The sequence below is a fragment of the Myotis myotis genome, unplaced genomic scaffold (assembly GCF_014108235.1).
Source record: "Myotis myotis isolate mMyoMyo1 unplaced genomic scaffold, mMyoMyo1.p scaffold_m19_p_15, whole genome shotgun sequence".
Lineage (NCBI taxonomy): Eukaryota > Metazoa > Chordata > Mammalia > Chiroptera > Vespertilionidae > Myotis > Myotis myotis.
In genome coordinates this window covers 19968721-19989500 of record NW_023416319.1, presented here as the reverse complement: position 1 = coordinate 19989500, position 20780 = coordinate 19968721, and the positions used below count along the sequence as shown (strand labels likewise).

The 20780-nt window shown below is 49.4% G+C and overlaps 1 protein-coding gene across 3 annotated transcripts; it reads left to right on the top strand.

Moving 5' to 3' along the window:
• Window positions 1-12983: 12983 nt before the first annotated feature.
• On the top strand, window positions 12984-18001 carry MARVELD1 (MARVEL domain containing 1). 3 transcript variants are annotated; one of them, XM_036336417.1, is made up of 3 exons: window positions 12984-14319; window positions 14967-15171; window positions 17136-18001. In XM_036336417.1, exon 1 carries the CDS (start codon window positions 13164-13166, stop codon window positions 13683-13685), a length of 522 nt encoding a protein of 173 aa, XP_036192310.1. In that variant the 5' UTR covers window positions 12984-13163; the 3' UTR covers window positions 13686-14319; window positions 14967-15171; window positions 17136-18001. The 3 variants fall into 3 exon arrangements, with proteins under 3 accessions (XP_036192310.1, XP_036192311.1, XP_036192309.1); XM_036336418.1 differs by lacking the exon at window positions 14967-15171; XM_036336416.1 differs by having other exon boundaries at window positions 12984-15171.
• Window positions 18002-20780: the final 2779 nt, after the last annotated feature.

The window sequence follows — 20780 nt, the reverse complement described above, 5'->3', positions numbered from 1 at the left end:
CCCTGTCCGAGTTTCTTGATAGGCAGTGAACTAGACACACCTATAAGCCCCTCTCCTGGGGTAATTTACAGTTTAGTTAAGAAAGGCAGGTATTAAAAATCCTAAACCATTTTGTTGTTTTTACAATTGTGATAAAATTGTGGGAATGAGAGGGTAAAATGGAGGAACCTAAGCTCTCTTTGGGAGGTCCTGCAAGGCAGAAGTAACATGTAAGTTGAGATATGAAGTTGGTCACATGAAGAGGGACTGGGAAAAGTTTTTAAGGAAGAGAGGATAGCATGTGCTAAGGTCAGCAGGCAGCTTGACTAAGGAATTTCCGACTTGAAATGAGGCCTGGAGTAAGGCTAGCAAGGGAGCGCGGTGAGGAAGCAGAAGGCAGAGGGAGGCAGTGAAATTTCCCTTTCTTCTTCTGAAGAGCCTCTAAGGCAGCGGTTCCCAACCTGTGGGTCGCGACCCCTTTGGGGGTTGAACGACCCTTTCACAGGGGTCGCCTAAGACCATCGGAAAACACATATATAATTACATATTGTTTTTGTGATTAATCACTAGGCTTTAATTATGTTCCATTTGTAACAATGAAAACACATCCTGCATATCAGATGTTTACATTACTATTCATAACAGTAGCAACATTACAGTTATGAAGTAGCAACGAAAATAATTTTATGGTTGGGGGTCACCACAACGTGAGGAACTGTATTGAAGGGCCGCGGCATGAGGAAGGTTGAGAACCACTGCAAGGGGAATAGCATGTGTATTTATCTCAGAGACATTTAATAGCACTGAAGTGTGCAAATAATGCCAGTCAGCACTTTACAAACATTAGCTCATTTCATCCTCACGACAAGTTTGTGTTCTTAGAAGATCACTTTGGTTGGAACTTGGTTGGAGGAGGCAGGAGTAGCTGCAGCGTTTCCAGGATGGCTCTTGATAAATGTTTGTTTACTTCCTTGGAAGATGAGGGGTTGTTTGTGCACTGGTTCAGAAATGGTCAGGAATCAGCAGCTAGGGCTTCCTGACTTCTTTTGCTCTACAGAGCTGACCTTCGTAGTCATTGTATTTCTCTTCTGTAGAAGCTCTGAGGGGAAAGAGTAAGAGCCTGCACAAAAGAATCTGTGGATCCCTGTTTGCAAGGTGGAAGGGACGTTTGGGAGCTGTTCTTCCGCATCCCTCAGACTCTGCTTCTGCTTTCTGTCCTGCACAAAAACATCAGCAAGTGCTTTGCTGTAGTTAAAAGGGTTTGAACCGTGGTTTCTCTTTGCTTTTCCTGAAGCCCCGGGAAAATATTGAAAAGAGCAAAGAAATCAGCAATGTTCTCCAATAGAAAGTAGTGCTGTGAAGCCTATCAGCCAACTGCTTGGCTAAGGAGGGGACTGTGTAGACTGGAAACTGGGAGGCTGGGCTTCTGAACCAGGGACTCCTGTAGCCCATTCTAAGCAATAGAACGGCCACATTCTTGGCATATCGGTGCTCGGAGAACCTAGGAATTCTGAGGTCGTGAGCTCAGATGAGCATACCAGCGTGGGTATTGGGAGCTTGTGGCTTCTGGGTCATATGTGACTAAGGCTGGGTGGAGAATGTCTCCAGACATTTTTTGCAGGCATGTGACCATGTCCTTACCACACAATGGAACCATTTCTTTTGTTGCAGCTTCATGATTCAGTATTTCTGATGAGAAGATGGGTCACTTCCACAGTTGTATGGGCCACGGAGAAGAAGGTGATCTGGGATCCACCCCTGACAGGGACCTATTTAGAGAAGGTCACCTCTGGGGATAGAGCCCTAGAGTACTTCAAGCCAAGACTTGGTTTTACCAGGAATTGGGTTAAGGCAGCGGTTCTCAACCTATGGGTCGCGACCCCTTTAGCGGTCGAACGACCCTTTCACAGGGGTCGCCTAAGACCATCCTGCATATCAGATATTTACATTACGATTCATAACAGTAGCAACATTACAGTTATGAAGTAGCAACGAAAATAATTTTATGGTTGGGTCACAACATGAGGAACTGTATTTAAAGGGCCAGAAGGTTGAGAACCACTGGGTTAAGGTCTTTTTCTGAGGAGTACAGAGGGAACTTTCACACTCAGATGAAAAGCAACAGTGTGACTTTTGAGTCAGCTCTGTGTTTGTTTTTTATAAATGATCCTGATCATTCTAAACTTTTTTTTTAAGTGCCCTTCTGCTTAGGACATTACACACAGCAACTTACAGCCCTCTTCTCTGAACTTACAACCGGAACAGGCCAAAAATAGCAAAGTTCTGCCGGCAAAGGGTACATTATTGAAACACTAAAAACAAACAAAAATAACAAGCAAGCAAACAAAATACCATTCCTGCACATTAGAATTAAAGGTCAGTATGGTATTAGTCAGCCAGGGCTGCCATAACAAAATACCACAGACTGTGTGGCTTAGCAACAAACACTTATTTCCTCACAGTTGCAGAGGCTGGGAAACCCAGGATCAAGGTGCCAACCCATTTGGTTTCTGGTGAGCGTCATCTTCCTGGCTTGCAGATGGCCACATGCTCACTGTGTCCTCACCTGGTAGAGAAAGAGAGAGCTCTCCGGTGTCTCGTCTTATAAGGACACGAATCCTGTCAGGTCAGGGCTCCACTCTATGGACACTCATTCATCCTTACTTTCTTAACCCAAATACAGACACTCTGGAGGGTATAGCTTCAACGTATGAATTTGGGGAAATATAATTCAATTCATAGCAAGTATAAACTCATGGTTTTTAATATATAGGTAAGCCGTAGATATAAAAATAAATCTAGCTAGAAATATAAGTATGTTTGTATGTGCAAATGTTTTCATGTCTGTGTATACACAAGAACACCCAAACATACACCTGTCCCAGTTGTGTCTGCTGAGCGGGCCCAGAAGCAGTGGCACTCCAAAAGGCTTAGCCCATGTAGTGCCCAGATATTGATTTCTCAGTGCCATTCTCCACAGAAGGAGTCACGGCTCCTTGGAGAAATCATCGACTCTCCCACTGGGGTTGAGGAAGTTCAAGAAGTTCCTAGAACATTTTGTGCTGGAAAGTAGGGAAGTACGCAGAGAATGATAAAGATGTGTCAAAGACGTGTCAAAGTTTATTAGGACTCCCATTAGTCAACTGCAGAGCATCGAAATAAAATATGACAATAACATGTTACAACCCAATGAGTAAATTAAGAATACCTAAATTGCCTAACCGGTTTGGCTCAGTGGATAGAGCCCCGGACTGAGGACTGAAAGGCCCCGGGTTCGATTCTGGTCAAGGGCATGTGCCTTGGTTACGGGCACATCCTCAGTGGGGTGTGTGTAGGAGGCAGCTGATCGATGTTTCTCATTGATGTTTCTAACTCTCTATCCCTCTCCCTTCCTCTCTGTAAAAAATCAATAAAATGTATTTTTTTTAAAAAAGAATACCTAAGTCAATAGTAATATAAATAAATGAATAAATAAGTAAACAGAGGAGACAAGAAAGGCCTTCCTGATAGTGGAATGCCAACTAATAAATGTAGAAGAAATGAGGCAGTTAGGAAACCATTAGTAACTACTAAAACAGCGTTGTGGCCATTATAAAAACAGGAACTGTGGTAGTTTTGCATATTTTTTTCTCTGTTTGTTATGTATACATGGCATTTTTGTACATATTAAACATTTTTTTTCTTTTTCTCTCTCTTCCCGTTTTCGTTTTGTATGTAAGTTGTTGGAAGTTCATGTTTCAATTTCGTTTTTAGGTAACAGTATAACCCATGGGACTATGACAATCTGAGAAGTATTTAATAATGAGTGTTGGGACTGTGTATCTCCTCACTTTGGAGAGAGGGTGAGAACTTCTTGTAAGAAAGATAGCTGTAACTCATTAGGTGGAGATGAGGAGTTGTTTCATTGTTGTATGAAAGTCTAAATGTATACAGAAGGTTGCATATGGAAGTTGAGTCTCCAAAGGGGTGGACTGTGCCATTCTCTCTGTGATACTGCCTGCACTGCAGCAGTCCTGTAACTATTTCTCCTTTTCCAGCTGGCGCACTGCTCAGCTTTGACGGTAGAGGGAGCTCGTAAAGCACTCTGGGAGGAGTGTCTTCCTTTGGTTCTGTGCTGCTCTCACCAGGCTCCTTCATGCTTCTCCAGTGCCCACTCCTGGAGCACATGTGGCTCGTCAGGTGCCAGGCTCCTGCAGCGTGGGCAGCTTCTTCAGCACCCGGGTTCTATAGCACATGGCAGCAGCAGTACACCGTGGCTAGCAGCTTCCCTTGGCACCCCCTGGAGTGTCCCTGCACTAACCTTGGAGGTATAAGGACACGAATCCTGTCAGGTCAGGGCTCCACTCTGGACACTCTCATTTATCCTTATGTATTTTTTAACCCAAATACAGACACTCTGGAAGTTAGAGCTTCAACATATGAATTTGGGGAAATATAATTTAATTCGTAGCAAGTATAAACTCACGGTTTTTAATATATAGGTAAGCAGTAGATATAAAAATAAATCTAGAAATATATGTATGTTTGTATGTGCAAATGTATTCATGTCTATGTACACACAAGAACACACGAACATTTTCCAGTTGTGTCTGCTGAGAGGGCCCAGAAGCAGTGGCACTCCAAAAGGCATAGCACAGCCCTAACTGGTTTGGCTCAGTGGATAGAGCGTCAGCCTGCGGACTCAAGGGTCCCAGGTTCGATTCCGGTCAAGGGCATGTACCTTGGTTGTGGGCACATCCCCAGTAGGGGGTGTGCAGGAGGCAGCTGATCGATGTTCCTCTCTCATCGATGTTTCTAACTCTCTATCCCTCTCCCTTTCTCTCTGTAAAAAATCAACAAATATATCTTTAAAAACACACACACACACACAAACAAAAGGCATAGCACATTTAGCACCCAGATATTGATTTCCCAGTGCCATTCTCCACAGAAGGAATCATGGACCAGACCTCTTGATGGAAGGGGAATCAAAGAATTTGTAGCCATTACACAAACCAACAAAAGTGAAACTAGGATTCAGATCCCAGTAGTTAGTCTCCAAACCCTCCTTGCTTCATTATGATGCCCTTATAAGAAACAGAAATCTGTTTCAGTTAGCTCAAGTGAAGTGGAGGGGAGGGGGCTGCTCTAAAGCAACAGTGAGTTCGCAGAAATGAAGTCCAGCGGAATAACATGGAATAAGTCATAGGCAGCTCTCATCATCTCTAGTCTCTGCATACTTGGCTGTGGTGGTTAATTTGTGTGTTAACTTGGCTGGGTCATGGGCGCTGCCCAGATACATATGGTTAAACATTATTCTGTGTGTGTGTGTGTGTGTGTTTAGATGAGTTTAACATCTGAATTGGTAGACCAAGTAAAGCAAATTGCCTTCCCTAATGTGGGTGGGCCTCATCCAGTCAGGTGAAGACCTAGATAAAACAAAAAGACTGATCCTCCCATGAGTAAGAGGAAATGCCTCCTACCTGACTGAGATGGGACATTGCTATTTTTTCCTGCCTTCAGGTTAAACTATACACCATTGACTCCCCTGGCTCTCCAGCTTGCTGACTACAGATCTTGGGACTTCTCAGCCTCCATAAATGCATGAGTCAATTTCTTGTAATAAATCCATTCTATCTATCATCTGTCTATCTACCTACCTACCTACCTACCTACCTACCTACCTACTTATTCTGTTTCTCTGAAGAACCCAGACCCTTTTCTGCAGACCAGCTTCCTCTGTCTACCCAGAATTTCTACTCCCCACAAATTTGCCTAGTGCACTGGCTTTGGTTACCCAACACTAGCTCCATTCAGGAATTCCATCAGATTCCAGAAGAAGGAATCTGATAGGCCCAGCTGGGGTCAGCAGTGGAGGAGGAGTAAGGGCAGAGCCTTATAGTATCAATATACCGTCTATATCTAGAGTCACTACTCCCACAGGGGCTGCGAGCGGGGAGAAGGCCCCATGGGAGAGACAGGCCTTCTGAAGCATTTCAACTCCACTGAAGATTCTTGTTGCTTCTCTTGATCCCCGAATGCCATGATACTGGCAATTTTGGCATCTTCCTGATGGGTCAGGGCAAGTTCCTATTAAGTCTCTAGTGGCTTCTGTGACCTTTGATCTCTGAACTGTGGCAGCAGTGTCCCACTCTACCTGTCTAGGTTGGGGAGGAGGTGTTTCCTGTCAGTAGAGAGAAAACGAGAGTTGGGGGAAATCTCCACGACTCACCACATCTTTAAAAGGTCCCCGTGGTAATGGGAGTTTGGAAACCCAAGCGGTGGTGGAGGGGAGACCACATTTGCTCTTGCTGTGTGGTTTGAGTGGATAATGACTGGTAAAGAGTCTGTTGTGAGACTGAACTTTGGGGGAAAGTTCACTGTGAAAGCAGACTCAGGGTTAGTCTAAGGCAGCTGTCTAGTGGTCTGGAGACCTAAATTTAGTTCCTAGCTCAGTCTGTCTGAATCTCATTTTCCTCAACTGTCAAGTGGAGGTAATGAATTACCTATCTCACGAGGTTGTTGCAAGGGCTAAGAAGGTGATGCAGGTTAAACACCCAGCACAGAGCATTGTTTGATAGGGACCCTTGACTCCAGCCTAGCCCTTGGGGTCTACTCCTCCTGCTTTAAAGCTCCAGCTGAGGGTGAGTTGGGGAATTAAAGGGAACACATTTCCCTTTTCTGGGGCCACTTGCATAGCAAGATGAGAAAGGGAAACAGCATCAGGCTCTCCAAGTGCAGATCTTGAGGCCGTAACAACCACACCCACTCTCATGGCCTCTTGTCTGGCCCCCTAACCGCTGACTATCCCTACAAAATTGGGACCACTTTATTTTTTGTATTTTTATTTTGTTAATCCTCACTGGAGGATATTTTTCCATTGCCTTTTAGGGAGAGTGGAAGAGAGAGGGAAAGACAGAGAGAAACATTGATGTGAGAGAAACACTGATGTGATAGAAGCACGTTGATTGGTTGCCTCCTCCCGCATGAACCCCAATCAGGGCCTGGGCTGGGGAGGAGCCTGCAACCAAGGTGCGTGCCCTTCACCGAAATCGAACCCAGGACCTTTTGGTCCGTAGGACGACGCTCTATCCACTGAGCCAAACCGTCGAGGGCGGGACCATTTTCTTTGTACCACTAAGATGCAATCCTCTGATGTCTTGCCTCCTGGACCAAGGCTTAAGTCCCATGTATATATAGTGATTAAAAGCCTGGATTCAGAAATCAAATATTTGCATTTCATTCTCCAATAGCTGTGTGCCATTAGATATAACCTCCTTGTGTCTCGGTTTCTTCATCTTAAAGTGGAGGTGGTTTTAATAGCTCCTATCTCACAAGGCTATTGTGAAAAGCAAACGAAACAAGTGTGGAAAGTACCTAGCATAAGGCCAGGCCCATGGTGAGTGCTCTGCAAATGTTAGTTATTAGTATTGAGCCACTGCCACTTTTACCCAAGGCTGACTGGCAGAGTGGTGTGATTGACTCAACCCATTCTGGCTCGGGTTGTCCCATCCTCATAGGTGAGGCCCCTCCTTCCCACCAGGAATGTGGTGTGTTGGGCCTGCACATCCCCATCACAGGTCCCAGCAGGAGGTAACCTCATGTCATGGGCAGCTGCTTAATAACATGGTCTCAGGGTCACCCACCGTTTGTTACTTAGTCTTATGGACCCAGCCTTGCCAGCCAGTGTGCAGGGTGGCTTCACATGAGGATAAGCCTCAGGAGGTACCTGTGGCTCCTGGCCAGCTTCCCCTGGGGAGTGAGGGCTGAGCTTTGCCAGAGTCGAATGCCTTCACCACTTGCCCAGGCCCATTGCATGGCCTTTTCCTTTGCCCAAAGGTGCTTTATGGCCCCAGCAAAGGCCAGGTATTCCTTGGGGGCTGGATTAACAAGCTCAAGAGCCATCCAAAGTCCCACCCAACTCTACCCAGGAGCCCCTATTCCCATAGCCTGGTGGGAGCCACCTTGGGAACAGGCCTGGAGGCATGAGCCACTTAGCCCACAGGTGAGAGGGCATGTGCTGGCCTGACTTATAGAGCCCCTTACCCTGTAGCCTCTGGGAACCTCCTGTCTGGGTGCTGTCCCAATGGTGTCACAGAGTGAGCACTGGATTGAGTCAGGAGACCTCAGTTATAAACCTGGTGCTCACATCAACCAGCTGTGTGACCTTGAACAAGTCACTTACCTTCTCTGGGCCTCAGTACCCATCCTCCATAAAATGAAAAGCCTGGAGAAAATTATTTTCAAGGCCTCTTCCTGCTCAGGCACATGATTGTAGGTACATAGTAGGTGCCAGGTACATAGTAGGTATTCAGGAAATGCTTATTTAGTAATTTAATGACAGAATTCAAGGCAAGATTCTACAGGTGAAGGCACCCATCTTTCTCCCTATGCATTTTGCCTCTGCTGTTAATTGATTTGTGTCAAGTGTTAAACACAAAACAGGTGTTAAATCAATGTGCGTTGAGTACATATATGCAGTATGTTTACAGTAGCCCAGAGGCTGAAGACAAAACAGAATGGACTGAACAGTAGTTGTTCCTTTTCCTCTGGACATCGGAGCTTACAGTAGCCATCAAATATCACTGCTCCTTGTTCCCTTAGCAACCTAGGCCCTGCTTCTGCTCACACTGTTCCCTCTCCTTAGAACCCCTGTGAGGGTCTGGAATTCACACTGCTTACCAGCTAGATAAGCCAGTCTGCTATTGTTTTATAAATGCTGACGGAAGACACAGGATTGCTGACCCAGAGACAAAGGACCTACCACCTTGGCATAGCAAGCAGCATGAGCATCATTGTTCCCTCTCTTCCCCTTGTTCCCAAGTTTCATGGGAGAAGCACAGAGCGGTGCAAGTGAATGTGACACGTCCAGGGGGGCTTGCATCATAGCGGGGGAGTACCAAGCTTGGTACCCCCACCATTGTCCCCTTTTACCTAAACCACTTTTGTAGTAAGCAGCAAGCAAGCCTGCTCTTTGTTTTAGAGGAATTGTTCCCTCATTCCTCAAAGTTGTTGGCCGCAAACACAACACTGAGAACTGGCTGGGGAGAGAGGCCTTGCATTCTTGGCATACCGGGTGATAATATCCAGGGATGCTCAGAATCCATGGTGGACCGCCTCACCCAATAACCCCTCTCTGCTTGCCAAAACTCTGTCCATCTTCAAATGACACTTCATCCTTGCAGCTTTCCCCAGCCCTTCCATCACACATACATCCTCCATCCCTTTTGTACTTTCCGTGTAGTTCTCATGTATCCCTCTGTGTTGTGTCCACAGCGGTCTCTCCCCTGCCAGCGAAGTGCCAACACTCTGAGGGCAGGTGGTCCTCTTCCTGCATTCTTCAGCCAGATTGTTTGCATCCACAGGTGCTTAGGCCGTATTTGTTGAGTTGGAGGAATCAAGATCTTTGTGCACGGCTACGTTTTTGCAGAGAGTCTGCTGAACCACCCCTTGGAATGTCTTCAAGATTCCAGAGGCTAAAAATATCTCCCCAAAACCACGGCATTGATTTCCTTGTAAGGAGTGACTTGGCGGATGAGGCTGAAGGTCTAGAGGCCCACCAGGTGGCGCCCAACCCTCAACTTTTCAAATGCTTTTTTTTTTTTTTTTTTTAAGAAGAGAAATGGTTCTTCTCTTTACATGTTTATTCAGTTAGGCTCCCCACTCACAGAGATAGTTTGTCATCAGTCCAGCACCCAGATTCGGCCCCCTAGTTGCCTGTTCTAGCCCCAGCCCTGCTCAAGATTGGCACCCTGAGGGCACTGAGGATGTCCCTCCAGGGGGTTGCTGAGGGGAAAGCCTTGACATTGGGGTCAGACGACCTAGGTTCGAGTCCCCACACTTACACTTACCGCTTGTGTTTCTTTGGGCAAATCATGTAACATTCCTGGGTCCCTGTAAAAGCAACTGAGAATAAAATATAGGAAAGTATATAAAAGAACCCAGGCTCCTGTTTAAACAGCCACCCATCAGCTCTGTGAACATTGTCAGCTTCCTTAACCCTCCAAGCCCTGGTTTCCCCACCAGCAAATCTAACAGTAGTAATTTTATAGGGCTGTTGTGAGAATCGGGTAGAACAATTAATATAAAGGGCTCATCATAGTGCCTAGTGTACAATAGGCATTCGGTTTATATAGTGATCACGTATATATTATTTATCCTTAGCCCCTAAAACAATGCCCAGCACTTAATAGGTACTTACTGTCCACTTGCTGAAAGGATTTCACAGATGAGGAAACTGAGGCACAGAGAGGTCCCAGAACTAGGGAGTGATGAAGCAGTCTGCCTCCAGGGCCTCTACACCATGATGCCTCACACAGATATGTCTTACACGTCACCATCTATTTATTTATAGTGGGCATTCAGCCCTGGCCTGTGAGGCTCAGTTGGTTAGAGTGTCGTCCTGATACACCAAGATTGTGGATTTGATCCCCGGTCAGGGCACATTCAAGAAACAACCAATGACTGCATAAATAAGTGGAACCACAAACCTATGTCTCCCTCTCTCCAATCAATAAATAAAATTTAAAAATAAATAAAATATGCATTCAGAGCTTGGTCAGTACCTACAGGTGGGGCTGTGTTGGCAGGGAGAGGCATTAGTCCCTGAGAAGCCACATACTTTTTCTCCCCTAAGGGGAGCCAGGCTCCTGAAAGAGGGACCCGCTCGGCCAGGCCAGATGTCCTGGACGCACTCCAGGAGATGAGAGACTAGTTCTGCAGAATAGGATTAGCTGGGATTCTGATGCATGCGCAGTCCCCAGGGTAAGAGGGCCTCTCAGGTCCATTGCTGTCTCTGCAGCCACTCAGCCACCCACTTCACTGACATCGGCCGAGTCTCTCATATGCCAGGCGCAGGCAAAGCTGGAAAGGTGTGATAGCCAATGCTTACGATGTAGCCCACTCAGAACTGCAGAGGGGTGCTCCAAGGGGGGGCTCAGGAGAACCAGCAATCAACAGTTTGGGAGGCTGGGCCAAAGGGAGGGGCATTTATACTGGCACTGAAGGATATGCAGGAGTGTGCCAGGCAAGTGGGGTCTGGGAATGAAGGGCATTCTGAGCTCATTTGGGAAACTAAAGACGTTGGATAGGGTTGACATGCTGGGTGGGATCCTGTGTAAAGAAAGGAAGTGAAAAATCAGGAAATTGGAAGTCAGTTGGGGCGAAATTACGTAATATGCCCACAGAAGAGAAAAAGCCCTAGCCTGTGGTCTGTGGGGGAAGCAGTGCAATAAACAACCAGGTCCGTGTTTTAGACCTGGCGTGCAAAGGTTGGATAAAAGGAGAGAGAAGAGAGACCAGCTGCAGCGAGCAGGTTTGTGGTCTTAACTCCTTTAGGCTTCGTTTTCCCCTCAGTAAATGAGGAAACCCATTTGTGCCTCAGTTTCAGCAAGTGGGTATTAAGTACCTATTAAGTGCTGAGCCTGTTTTGAGGCTCAAATGAGAATACATGTAAAGCATTCTAATAACAGGAATGTAAAGTAGCAGTCGTTCTCATCACAGGCCATTTTGTCTAGTAGTTCAGCAAAAACACACTTAGGGTCCAGCCGCTGTGGCTCAGTGGTTGAGCATCGACTTCTGAACCAGGAGGTTATAGTTCAATTCCTGGTTAGGGCACATGCCCAGGTTGTGGGCTTGATTTCCAGTAGGGGGTGTGCAGGAGGCAGCCAATCAGTGATTCTCTCTGATGATTGATGTTTCTATATCTCTCTCCCTCTCCTTTCCTCTCTGAAATCAATAAAAATGTGTTTTTGTTTTGTTTGTTTTTTAAGTTCAAAAAAGCAACACAAGGGCCTAGGCTGGGCTGCTTTGGCTCACTGGGAAGTCAGAGAAAAGGGGCCTCGGAAGTAAGTTCAGGGGTTTAGCCTGGGATGAGCTGCCCACTTCTCCCCTGGTTGCAAGTCTCACCTTTAGGAGATGGTGCCTGTGGGGGAGAGGAGGGAAGGAATGGCAGGGGCATACTCCCCAGGGGGAGAGTCCGGGCTGGGTCCTTTGTGTTGGGAATATTGCTCTCTCTTGCAGGTGGGAGTTTTAGGGGAGGTCTCAGGGAAGGGTCTCAATAGCATATTCATCAGCTTTCCAGGTGTGCTCTTTCAGGGTCCTGGTCTCCGCTGATTGGTGGGGTCAGGGTAGGGGCTCATTAGTCAATGCGGCTGGTCCTAAGGCAGCCATGGCTTCACTTGTCTAGTTTTGCTGCTTTTCTGGGCCTGGAGCGGAAATACAACTGAGGCCTAGATGTTATCTTTAGGGAGGAAAAGGTCAGGGGTCTAAACTGCATGCGCAGGGATGTGCTAGGGCAGGAAAGTTACACGGGGTGGGGGGGGGGGGGTGAGGTTTTGTTTTCCCAGTTTTGCCCCTTGCTAGGCACCCGGTGCTTCCTGCCCTGGTGACCTTCTGAACCTGGCCCATCCTCCCTGCTCTGCTCATGTCTCACTGTCTGTAACAACTAGACTTGGCTGGTGGCATGCGGGAGGGTCCGTGGGGCCTCGGGTGGGTGGTGTCCCTTTCTCTGACATGGAGAACTTGAAGGGCTGGGATAGGTTTGAGGGAGGCACCGGCAGGATACTCCTGATGACCCGGTGAGAACAGATGTCAGCTCGAGATGAGCACTGCTCTCCTCCAGCGCCAAGGAAGGGCCGGGAGGCCTCGGTGGGCGCTAAAACAGGAGGAAGGAGAAAGAACAGCGCCCAGCCAGACGCTGGAGGAAAACTCCAGAAAACAGCTTTCCCCTCCAAGGCTGGCCGGGAGCCGCGAGGCAGGGCGGCGGGATGTGGCAAACTTCGCCCAAGCTGGATGTGGCTGAGGGCCCGCGGTCGGCTGGGGGGTGCGGGTGCCTCCCGCCCAGCCCCGGGGACTCAGGATTCCGAGCTGCGAGTCCGGCGCCTGCGGGAAAGGGTGGCCCCGGGGTGGTGAGCGAGGCCGAAAGAGATGGCAGGAAGCCGGGAGGAGCGATTGGGGGTGGAGACCGGGGAGGAGAAGGGAAAGGCGGGTAGGAGGGGTGGAGAGAGGCCGAGAGAATGAGAGGAGGGCTGAGGGGAGGAGAGAGGGGAGGAAGGGTGGGAGCAGGAGAAAGAGCCGAGGACTAGGAGCGAGCGAGGAGGCCGCGGCAGGCGCAGCGGGCACGTCGGCCGAGCCTCCCGCGTGAACCAGGCGCCGCCATTCCGCTCCTCGGGGCGCCGCCGCCGCCGCCACCGCGCTCGGGGGCCATGCTCCCGCCGCCCCCGCGCCAGCCGCCGCCCCAGGCGCGCACGGCCCGCAGCTCGGTGCGCCTGCAGCGGGCCTTCCTGCGCGGGCCGCTGGGCGTGCTGCGGGTGCTGCAGCTGCTGGCCGGCGCCGCCTTCTGGATCACCATCGCCACCAGCAGGTACCAGGGGCCCGTGCACTTCGCGCTCTTCGTGTCCGTGCTCTTCTGGCTGCTGACCCTGGGCCTCTACTTTCTCACGCTGCTGGGCAAGCACGAGCTGGTGCCCGTGCTGGGCTCGCGCTGGCTCGTGGTCAACGTGGCGCACGACTTGCTGGCGGCTGCGCTCTACGGCGCCGCGACAGCCATCATGATCGACCAGACTCAGAGGCACAGCTACTGCAACCTCAAGAATTACCAGATGCCCTGCGCCTACCACGCCTTCCTGGGCGCGGCCGTCTGCGGGGGCCTCTGCCTGGGCCTCTACCTGCTGTCTGCGCTCTACAGCTGCTGCCGCCGCTACCAGGGCGAGCAGGAGGTGGCGTGAGACGCCCCCGCGGGCAGGGGACCCTGAGGACACCAGCGCCCCAGCCCTTCCTGCCGCCCGCGCCTGTGCGCCCTGGCACCCTCCCTCGCGCTGCGTCCCCGCCACCGCCCGCGCCCAGGCACCGGACACCCAGGCACCCGGACACCCAGACACGCAGTCCCCGCCCGACGGCAGCGCCACCGCCCAGAGCCTGGACCGCTGCGTGGGATGCGCAGTCTCCAGGGGCCCGAGCAGGGCGACAGCCGCAGGGCGGACGCGCATTCCCATACCCCTCCCGAGGCCAGACCTCGCGGTTCCTCTTCCCCTTCCCCGCTGACAGCGAGACGTGGACAGGCGCCGCGTAGATCCGGTGGAGGCTCCCAAATTGTTGCCAGTCATCTGGCGGCGCCCCTGCCCCCTTCCTGCCGCCCCGCGCTGGGAAGAGCACCCCCTTTCCCCGGGCCCTCTGCCAGCCCGAGTGCTGGGAAAGGCAGGCATGTAGCCAGCCGCGGGCAGAGCTGGAGACAGGCCGCCACTGGTCCCGGGAGAAGCGACGAGTCTGGTTTTAGTTCGGGATTTTTCGGGCATCCTGCGCGGCCCTACCCAGCCCATCGCTCGGTGCTTTGATGTCTTGGGGTGGGGCCTAGCTCCAAAGGTGAGGATGAATGGTCAGGGCCTGTGGGCTGTCTTCTTGCCTCTGTCTGTTCGCCTTTGTCCCATCGGTTCATGGAGGCCAGACCCAAACGCACACTAGCTTTCCCAGCCTGGCTCACAGGCCTCTGCTCCACTCCCACCTCCCAATATCTTTTTGCATTAGGGACCCCGCAGTACCGCCAGGGAAGGTTAGGGCGAGCTCCATTCCGTTTTACAGACCTAGAGCTTGCTTGTAAGAAAAGCCAGAATAACATTAGAACCTTGTCTCCCAAATCCCCTTCCAGCCCTGTTTGCATGAAAACAGTAGTGTTCCCTGGGATCCTGGCTCAGGAGTTACCCTCTAAAAGAGGGTTTCCAGGCTAAATGGGTTTGTCAAAGGTGCTATCCCCCCTTCTCAGAGAGTCACTGGCACATCCAAGGCTCTGAGAAGTCCTGCCGTAAAACCAGGCAATAAGAAGGGTTTCTTGCCCCTGGGCCTGGATCAGATTTTGCCACCTAAGGTTCCCCTGCAGTCTTGGCTTTCATTTCTTCCTAGGGGACCCAACCCATTGGTCTTTCTGAAGACTTGGGGTGCCCCCTCTTTCCCAGGGACTTTCTCTAGCAGAGGGAGGGCCCAGCCCGTGAGGGAAAATAACTGCTCCTTGACAGGCCAGGGAGAGGCCTGGGACCTGGTGGATCTGAACATTCCTTTACATCGTTTGGGAAATGAAGCCAAAGTTACCCAGATGGTTTCCCAGTCAAAGGGAATGACACCTGCAAGAGGTCCTGGCTCTGCCTGTGACAGCGGTCACACTCACCACCGAGAGAGGAAAGCTCTGGCGCTGGGGTGGACAGCTGGCCCAGCCTCAGGAAGGTACGACACTTCTTTGTTTCCTGGAGGGGTCATGGCCTTTGAATAAAAACACAGAACTCCTCTTTTTCTAAAAGTTAGAGGGTTTTATTCGGAGAGCAAGTGGGAGGGGTGGCATTAATAACCACATGTCCAAAGAATTGTGATAATTAAAACTTTTTGCTAAATCCTTCAAAGGTCTTCTCTTTGGGGAAAAAAATTGCTGCTCTCTGGATTAGCAACTAGAATAGGGGAGGCCAGAGTGTGTCTTTATGAGCGTGTTTGTAAGGTTTAGGTGGAGAGGCATTAGATTTCTCTGTTGTAGTTGTGAGGACTGGGTGGGAGGGCACTTATGTAAGCTTTACTTGGTCACCATAGCATTTATCTAGCCCTCTGTGCCTGGCACTGCTAAAAGCACTAGACGTACAGGCAGCCCTGGGTTCCTACAGCACGATGTAACTCGATTTTCACCATAAGACGGAACCCATCTACATAAGCACCTACGTCACTCACACGGAGCACATATACAGCAGTAATGAAGTGAAACAGTAAAAAGTAAATTTTTTAAAAAATATATATTTTATTGATTTTTTACAGAGAGGAAGGGAGAGAGATAGAGAGTTAGAAACATCGATGAGAGAGGAACATCGATCAGCTGCCTCCTGCACATCTCCTACTGGGGATGTGCCCGCAACCCAGGTACATGCCCTTGACCAGAATCGAACCTGGGACCTTTCAGTCCGCAGGCCGACGCTCTATCCACTGAGCCAAACCGGTTTCGGCAATAAATTTTTTTAAAATATATTTTATTGATTTTTTACAGAGAGGAAGGGAGAGGGATAGAGAGTTAGAAACATCGATGAGAGAGAAACATCGATCAGCTGCCTCCTGTACACCTCCTACTGGGGATGTGCCCACAACCAAGGTACATGCCCTTGACCGGAATTGAACCTGGGACCTTTCAGTCCGCAGGCTGACGCTCCATCCACTGAGCCAAACCAGTTAGGGCAGTAAAAAAAATTTAAAAGAAAGATAACAATTCCTGACCTTTACTTGTGGTAAATAAGTAATAAAAACATAAAGCACATATGTACATACGTCGAAATAACGGAACTTTTTTTTTTATAAATAAATGGGAGATGGTGACATAACCACGAAACGACGTAAGGTAAGTCGAGTCCGATGTAACCCGAGGACTGCCTATGTTCATTTCATCCTCTCAACAACCCTATTGAAGAGGGTTCTATTATTATTTCCTTACTAGAGGCCCAGTGCACGAAATCTGTGCATGTGTAGGGTCCCTAGCAGCTGGCAGCTGGCCTGGCCTTCCTTCGTTCCGTGCTGCCCCCTGGTGGTCAGTGCACATCATAGCAGGCGGTTGAACTCCTGGTTGGTTGAACTCCCAAGGGGACACTTTGCATGTTAGGCTTATATATATATATATATAGATTCCATATAAGGAAAATGAGTCCCAGAGAGGTTGAGTAACTTTCCCAGAGCCTCCTAGGTGGAGCTAGGATTTGAACGCTGGCAGTTTGGCCTCTTCACGACCAGGCTTATGCTACATACAGTAAGGGGTCAATACATGTTAGATGCTGTTCACATGGTTATTTTAAAAATCACTTAAATTGGGATAAAATATACATAACAAAATTAACCATTTTTGAGTGGACAGTTCTGTGGCACTAAGTACATCCACATTGTTGTCAACCTTCACAACCATCCATATCCGGAACTTCGTCTTGTAAAACTAAACTCTGTTCCTATTCAAATTGGTTATCTTTGTTTTCTGTCCTCTGGGAAAGCCCAGACCACGGAGCCCTTCGGTGTCTCAGTTAGGCCGCATGCTGCTGCCACAGTCCGGGCAGGGTCACTGGTCCCTCAGCTCCCACCGCTGGTGCCAGCCAGAGCCTGGCGGGAGGGGGGGGCTTCACTGGGATACTTGGGAGTGCCCCGGAGACCCAGTGACGTTGGTTCTTCTGTTGCAGGTTTCTGTGTTGCAGGAGCCATGGAGATTCCCAGGGATCCGGGCCTGTGTCAACACAGGGTTTCACAGCGGGGGAGGGAAGGACCTCTGCCCAGCAGCTTTCTGTCAGCACCATCCAGTGGAAAAACCAAGATGGGTGAAGATTCATTTCGCCTCAACATAAGAGCAACCCTGAGTGCTGTGACTTGGGCACAATATTCCAAACATCTGGAACTGAGCCGTGTGCCTCTGTACCCTCAGCAGCGGGTTTTGGCTCCAGCTTTTGTTCCTTTTGTCTTTTCTTAGACCACCATCTAAGCTGCATCCTCCGCTCAGATCCAGACCCCTGAGGATGCTTTCTTAGTCCCCCCAGCCCATGGTGCTCGGTCTGTGGTCCAGTGACCTTACTCAGGAGCAGATTTCTCCTTGGCCTTCATGGTACCTTATCCACCCAGATGTGCCTGAAATATGTCAGTGCTCACTGGCTCTTCTAGATGTGCCTTGTGCTTGGCCTCCCGCTGCTTCTCCAGATGTGAGAAGGGTGTGTAATATGGCCCCACCTCCTCCCCTCCCCCTTGAGGCCCTGTGCCATAGGAATGGCCACTTGATCTGGCCCAGAATGTTTGGATACTGGAGGCCGTCTCTGGCTTCTCTCTCTGGACTCCAGGACTCAATCTAGCCCAAGACCACTGTGGGCTGCTCCCAGCCCAAAGCCTAGGACCACTTGCAGACCCAGGAGAGGATTTTTCCAGCGTTCTACAATGGTCAAAAGAAAGGGTGGAAATGGGAGGGCTGAGGGCTGGTAGGGAGAAGGGACCAATGTGCCTCATTTAAGAGTCCAGTGGTGATTACTAATATGCTTTTATGAATAAAGTTTGGTTTGTCTGATCTTGTGTGTGTGTCTTCTCTCCTGGCCCCCAGCAGTAACCCTCTGTGCCAGGCCTCCTGCCTCCCTCCACGTTCTCATTACGCCACACGGCCCTGTTGTCTGCCCTCCCGGGTTCCCTCTCCTGGGCAGGAAAGAAAAATGAGTTCACAAATTCTCAGTGCATCTGGGGCAAGGCACAGGAACCAGAGCGGGGAAAACTGCCAGTGTCTGTCCCTGACGGAAGCCAGAGGGAATTCTAGGGACCTTTCCCAGCTCTCAATAGGCTATCTGATTGGGAAGCTTCATCGCCTGATGGGTAGACACAGAATGGCCATGGTCGTGGAGCCAGAAGGATCCTGTTGTGTAACCCGCTCATTTTACAGAAGGGGAGATGAACCCCAGGATGGGGTGGCAACTTGCCTGAAGTCACAGAGTTGAGTAGGGGTCGAATGGGATCTCTTGGAGCCCAGGCTCTGGTTCTTTTGTGCAGAGCACTGTGCCTGCTCTGGTGTTGGCTCCTGGGCACGCCCTGCCTCTTTTCCCCCTGCTTCTAGCCACAGCTTGCTGACTCAGATGCCCTGGAAAGGGTGGGAGGGCAGTTAACAGGCTTCCTTGCTGGCTCTTCCCTCCTGCGCCCTGGGCTTGAAGTCTGCAGCCAGGACACAAGATTCTACTGACAAGAGTTCAAAACACATTGAATAGCTCCAGGCAGGGATTTAATGCTGTGTGTGCTCCACACCCACTCTTTCAAAGCACCCTCCCAACATACAACACACACACACACCCTCCTCTTTGTGGTTTGGGTTTCCAGGGTGGAGGAAAATACCACCAGCTCCCAAGGATCCTTCCTTACTCCTTTTTTTCTCTCTGTGCCTATTTATGGATTTCAGTCCAATGAAAAGTGGCCTCCCTCTCTGCAAAGGCTGTTAAGTTCTCTGCTCTATTTTGTCTCGGGGAAATATTTTGCAATTGAAAATGTGCTTCTACTGGCATTACCTTATATGATCTTGTCAACGGTCTTAGAAATCGGCACTGATGCTCCTGTTAGTAGGGAAAGTGGAGCCCCATGGGGAGAAGGGCCTTATCCATGGTCACACAAGCAGCGGCAGGACCGGGGCTGGAAGATAGATGTTCTCACCTCCAGCTGCCGGCTGCTAAGCCCGGTGGTCCCCTGGCAGGCGCTGACATTTAGGTGGAGTTTGTTTTTCCCACCTGGAGAGCAGGTGTTCAGGAATGGTTAATCTGACATTTCCTGTTTAATGCTGGGGCACATTGAAATAGGATACTACTCCTCAGGGAGCCCGTTTGAGTCTGAGGAATACAAGGGATTTGCTCATTTATGTCCATTACTTTTCCTGCTTTTCTAGGGATGGGAGTGGGATCATTGATGATGAGGAAGGAGGGTTAAAACATTAATATTTTCAGGGATATAAAGAAGGAGTAGGGATATAAGAGAGAAAGGTCTGATTAACCCTATGTTTTTATCATTTTGTTTGTTATGGAAGTGATATGTAAAATAAATACCAGTATATACCCAGTATAATATAATAGCAATATATACGCATTAAAAAGTTAAACTGTCCAGAAGTATACAAAGTAAAAAGACAAGACACTTGATCATCCTAATCTCGTGCCCTGGAGATAAACCACTGTTAACTATTAACTCTCCTTCCTTAATTTATTTTAAAAATATATTTTATTGATTTTTTTACAGAGAGGAAGGGAGAGAGATAGAGAGTTAGAAACATCAATGAGAGAGAAACATCGATTAGCCGCCTCCTGCACATCTCCCACAGGGGTTGTGCCCGCAACCCAGGTACATGCCCTTGACCGGAATCGAACCTGGGACCCCCTAGTCCGCAGGCCGACGCTCTATCCACTGAGCCAAACCGGTTTCGGCAATTTTCATAACTAATCAAATGCACACACATTTCCCTATGTTCATTCAGATTCTTCTACAATTTTCTCTTATGACAAATCATAGTTCTAACCCTTTGGATGTGTGTGATAAATACAATAATATACTTTACCCTTTCTAAATGTCCATATGAATAGTCAGGGACTGTAGGGATTTTGTGGCCTTTCTGGAACCATTCTAACTTTCTCACATTGGTTAACTTCCTTGGCTGCTTCCGATAGGAATCAGAGTTAAACCCTTAAAATGCGAGCCCTTTTATACCTACGAGGCATAGAGGCTTCGGAGGTGAAGTGGCTTGCCCAGGTCGGTGCTCTTCGTAGCCCCCACAGCCAAGAGTAGAGAGGAAGGGAGGGAGCCTGGGCAGCAGGAGGGCGTGAGCCACCACACCAACCTCATCAGCCTGTGGAAATGACAGCCTGGCTCCTACTCTGAAGGCCCCTTTGTTCACCCTGTTCCTTGATCCTTCCTTTGAACTGGGTGGCTGTTTGGGATCTTGCAGGCACCAAGGCTGAGAAGTTCCTTCCCCAGCACCGAGGTGAGGGGAGGCAAGTCCCTCTGGCTTCATACCTACCTGCCTCTCCCTAGGGCGGGATGAGGGTTCTCCTTACTGCTATCGTCAGGAGTCCTAAAGGGGGCGCTCTGACGCCCGGGGCCGTAAAGCACTTCTGAGTCAAGGCTGGGAAGAGGGGAGAAAGGGAACTAACTTCATGCAGTGCCTGCGGTGAGCCAAGAACATGATGAATCCCTTACGTAACATCTCTGATCGTCCACAGGAGCCCCTGAAGTATAAAATGCCCCCATTTAACAGACGTGGAGACAGGCTTGGGCACTTGATCTGCGCAGGGCACTGCGTGACAGAAACAAGATTCAAACTCAGAGCT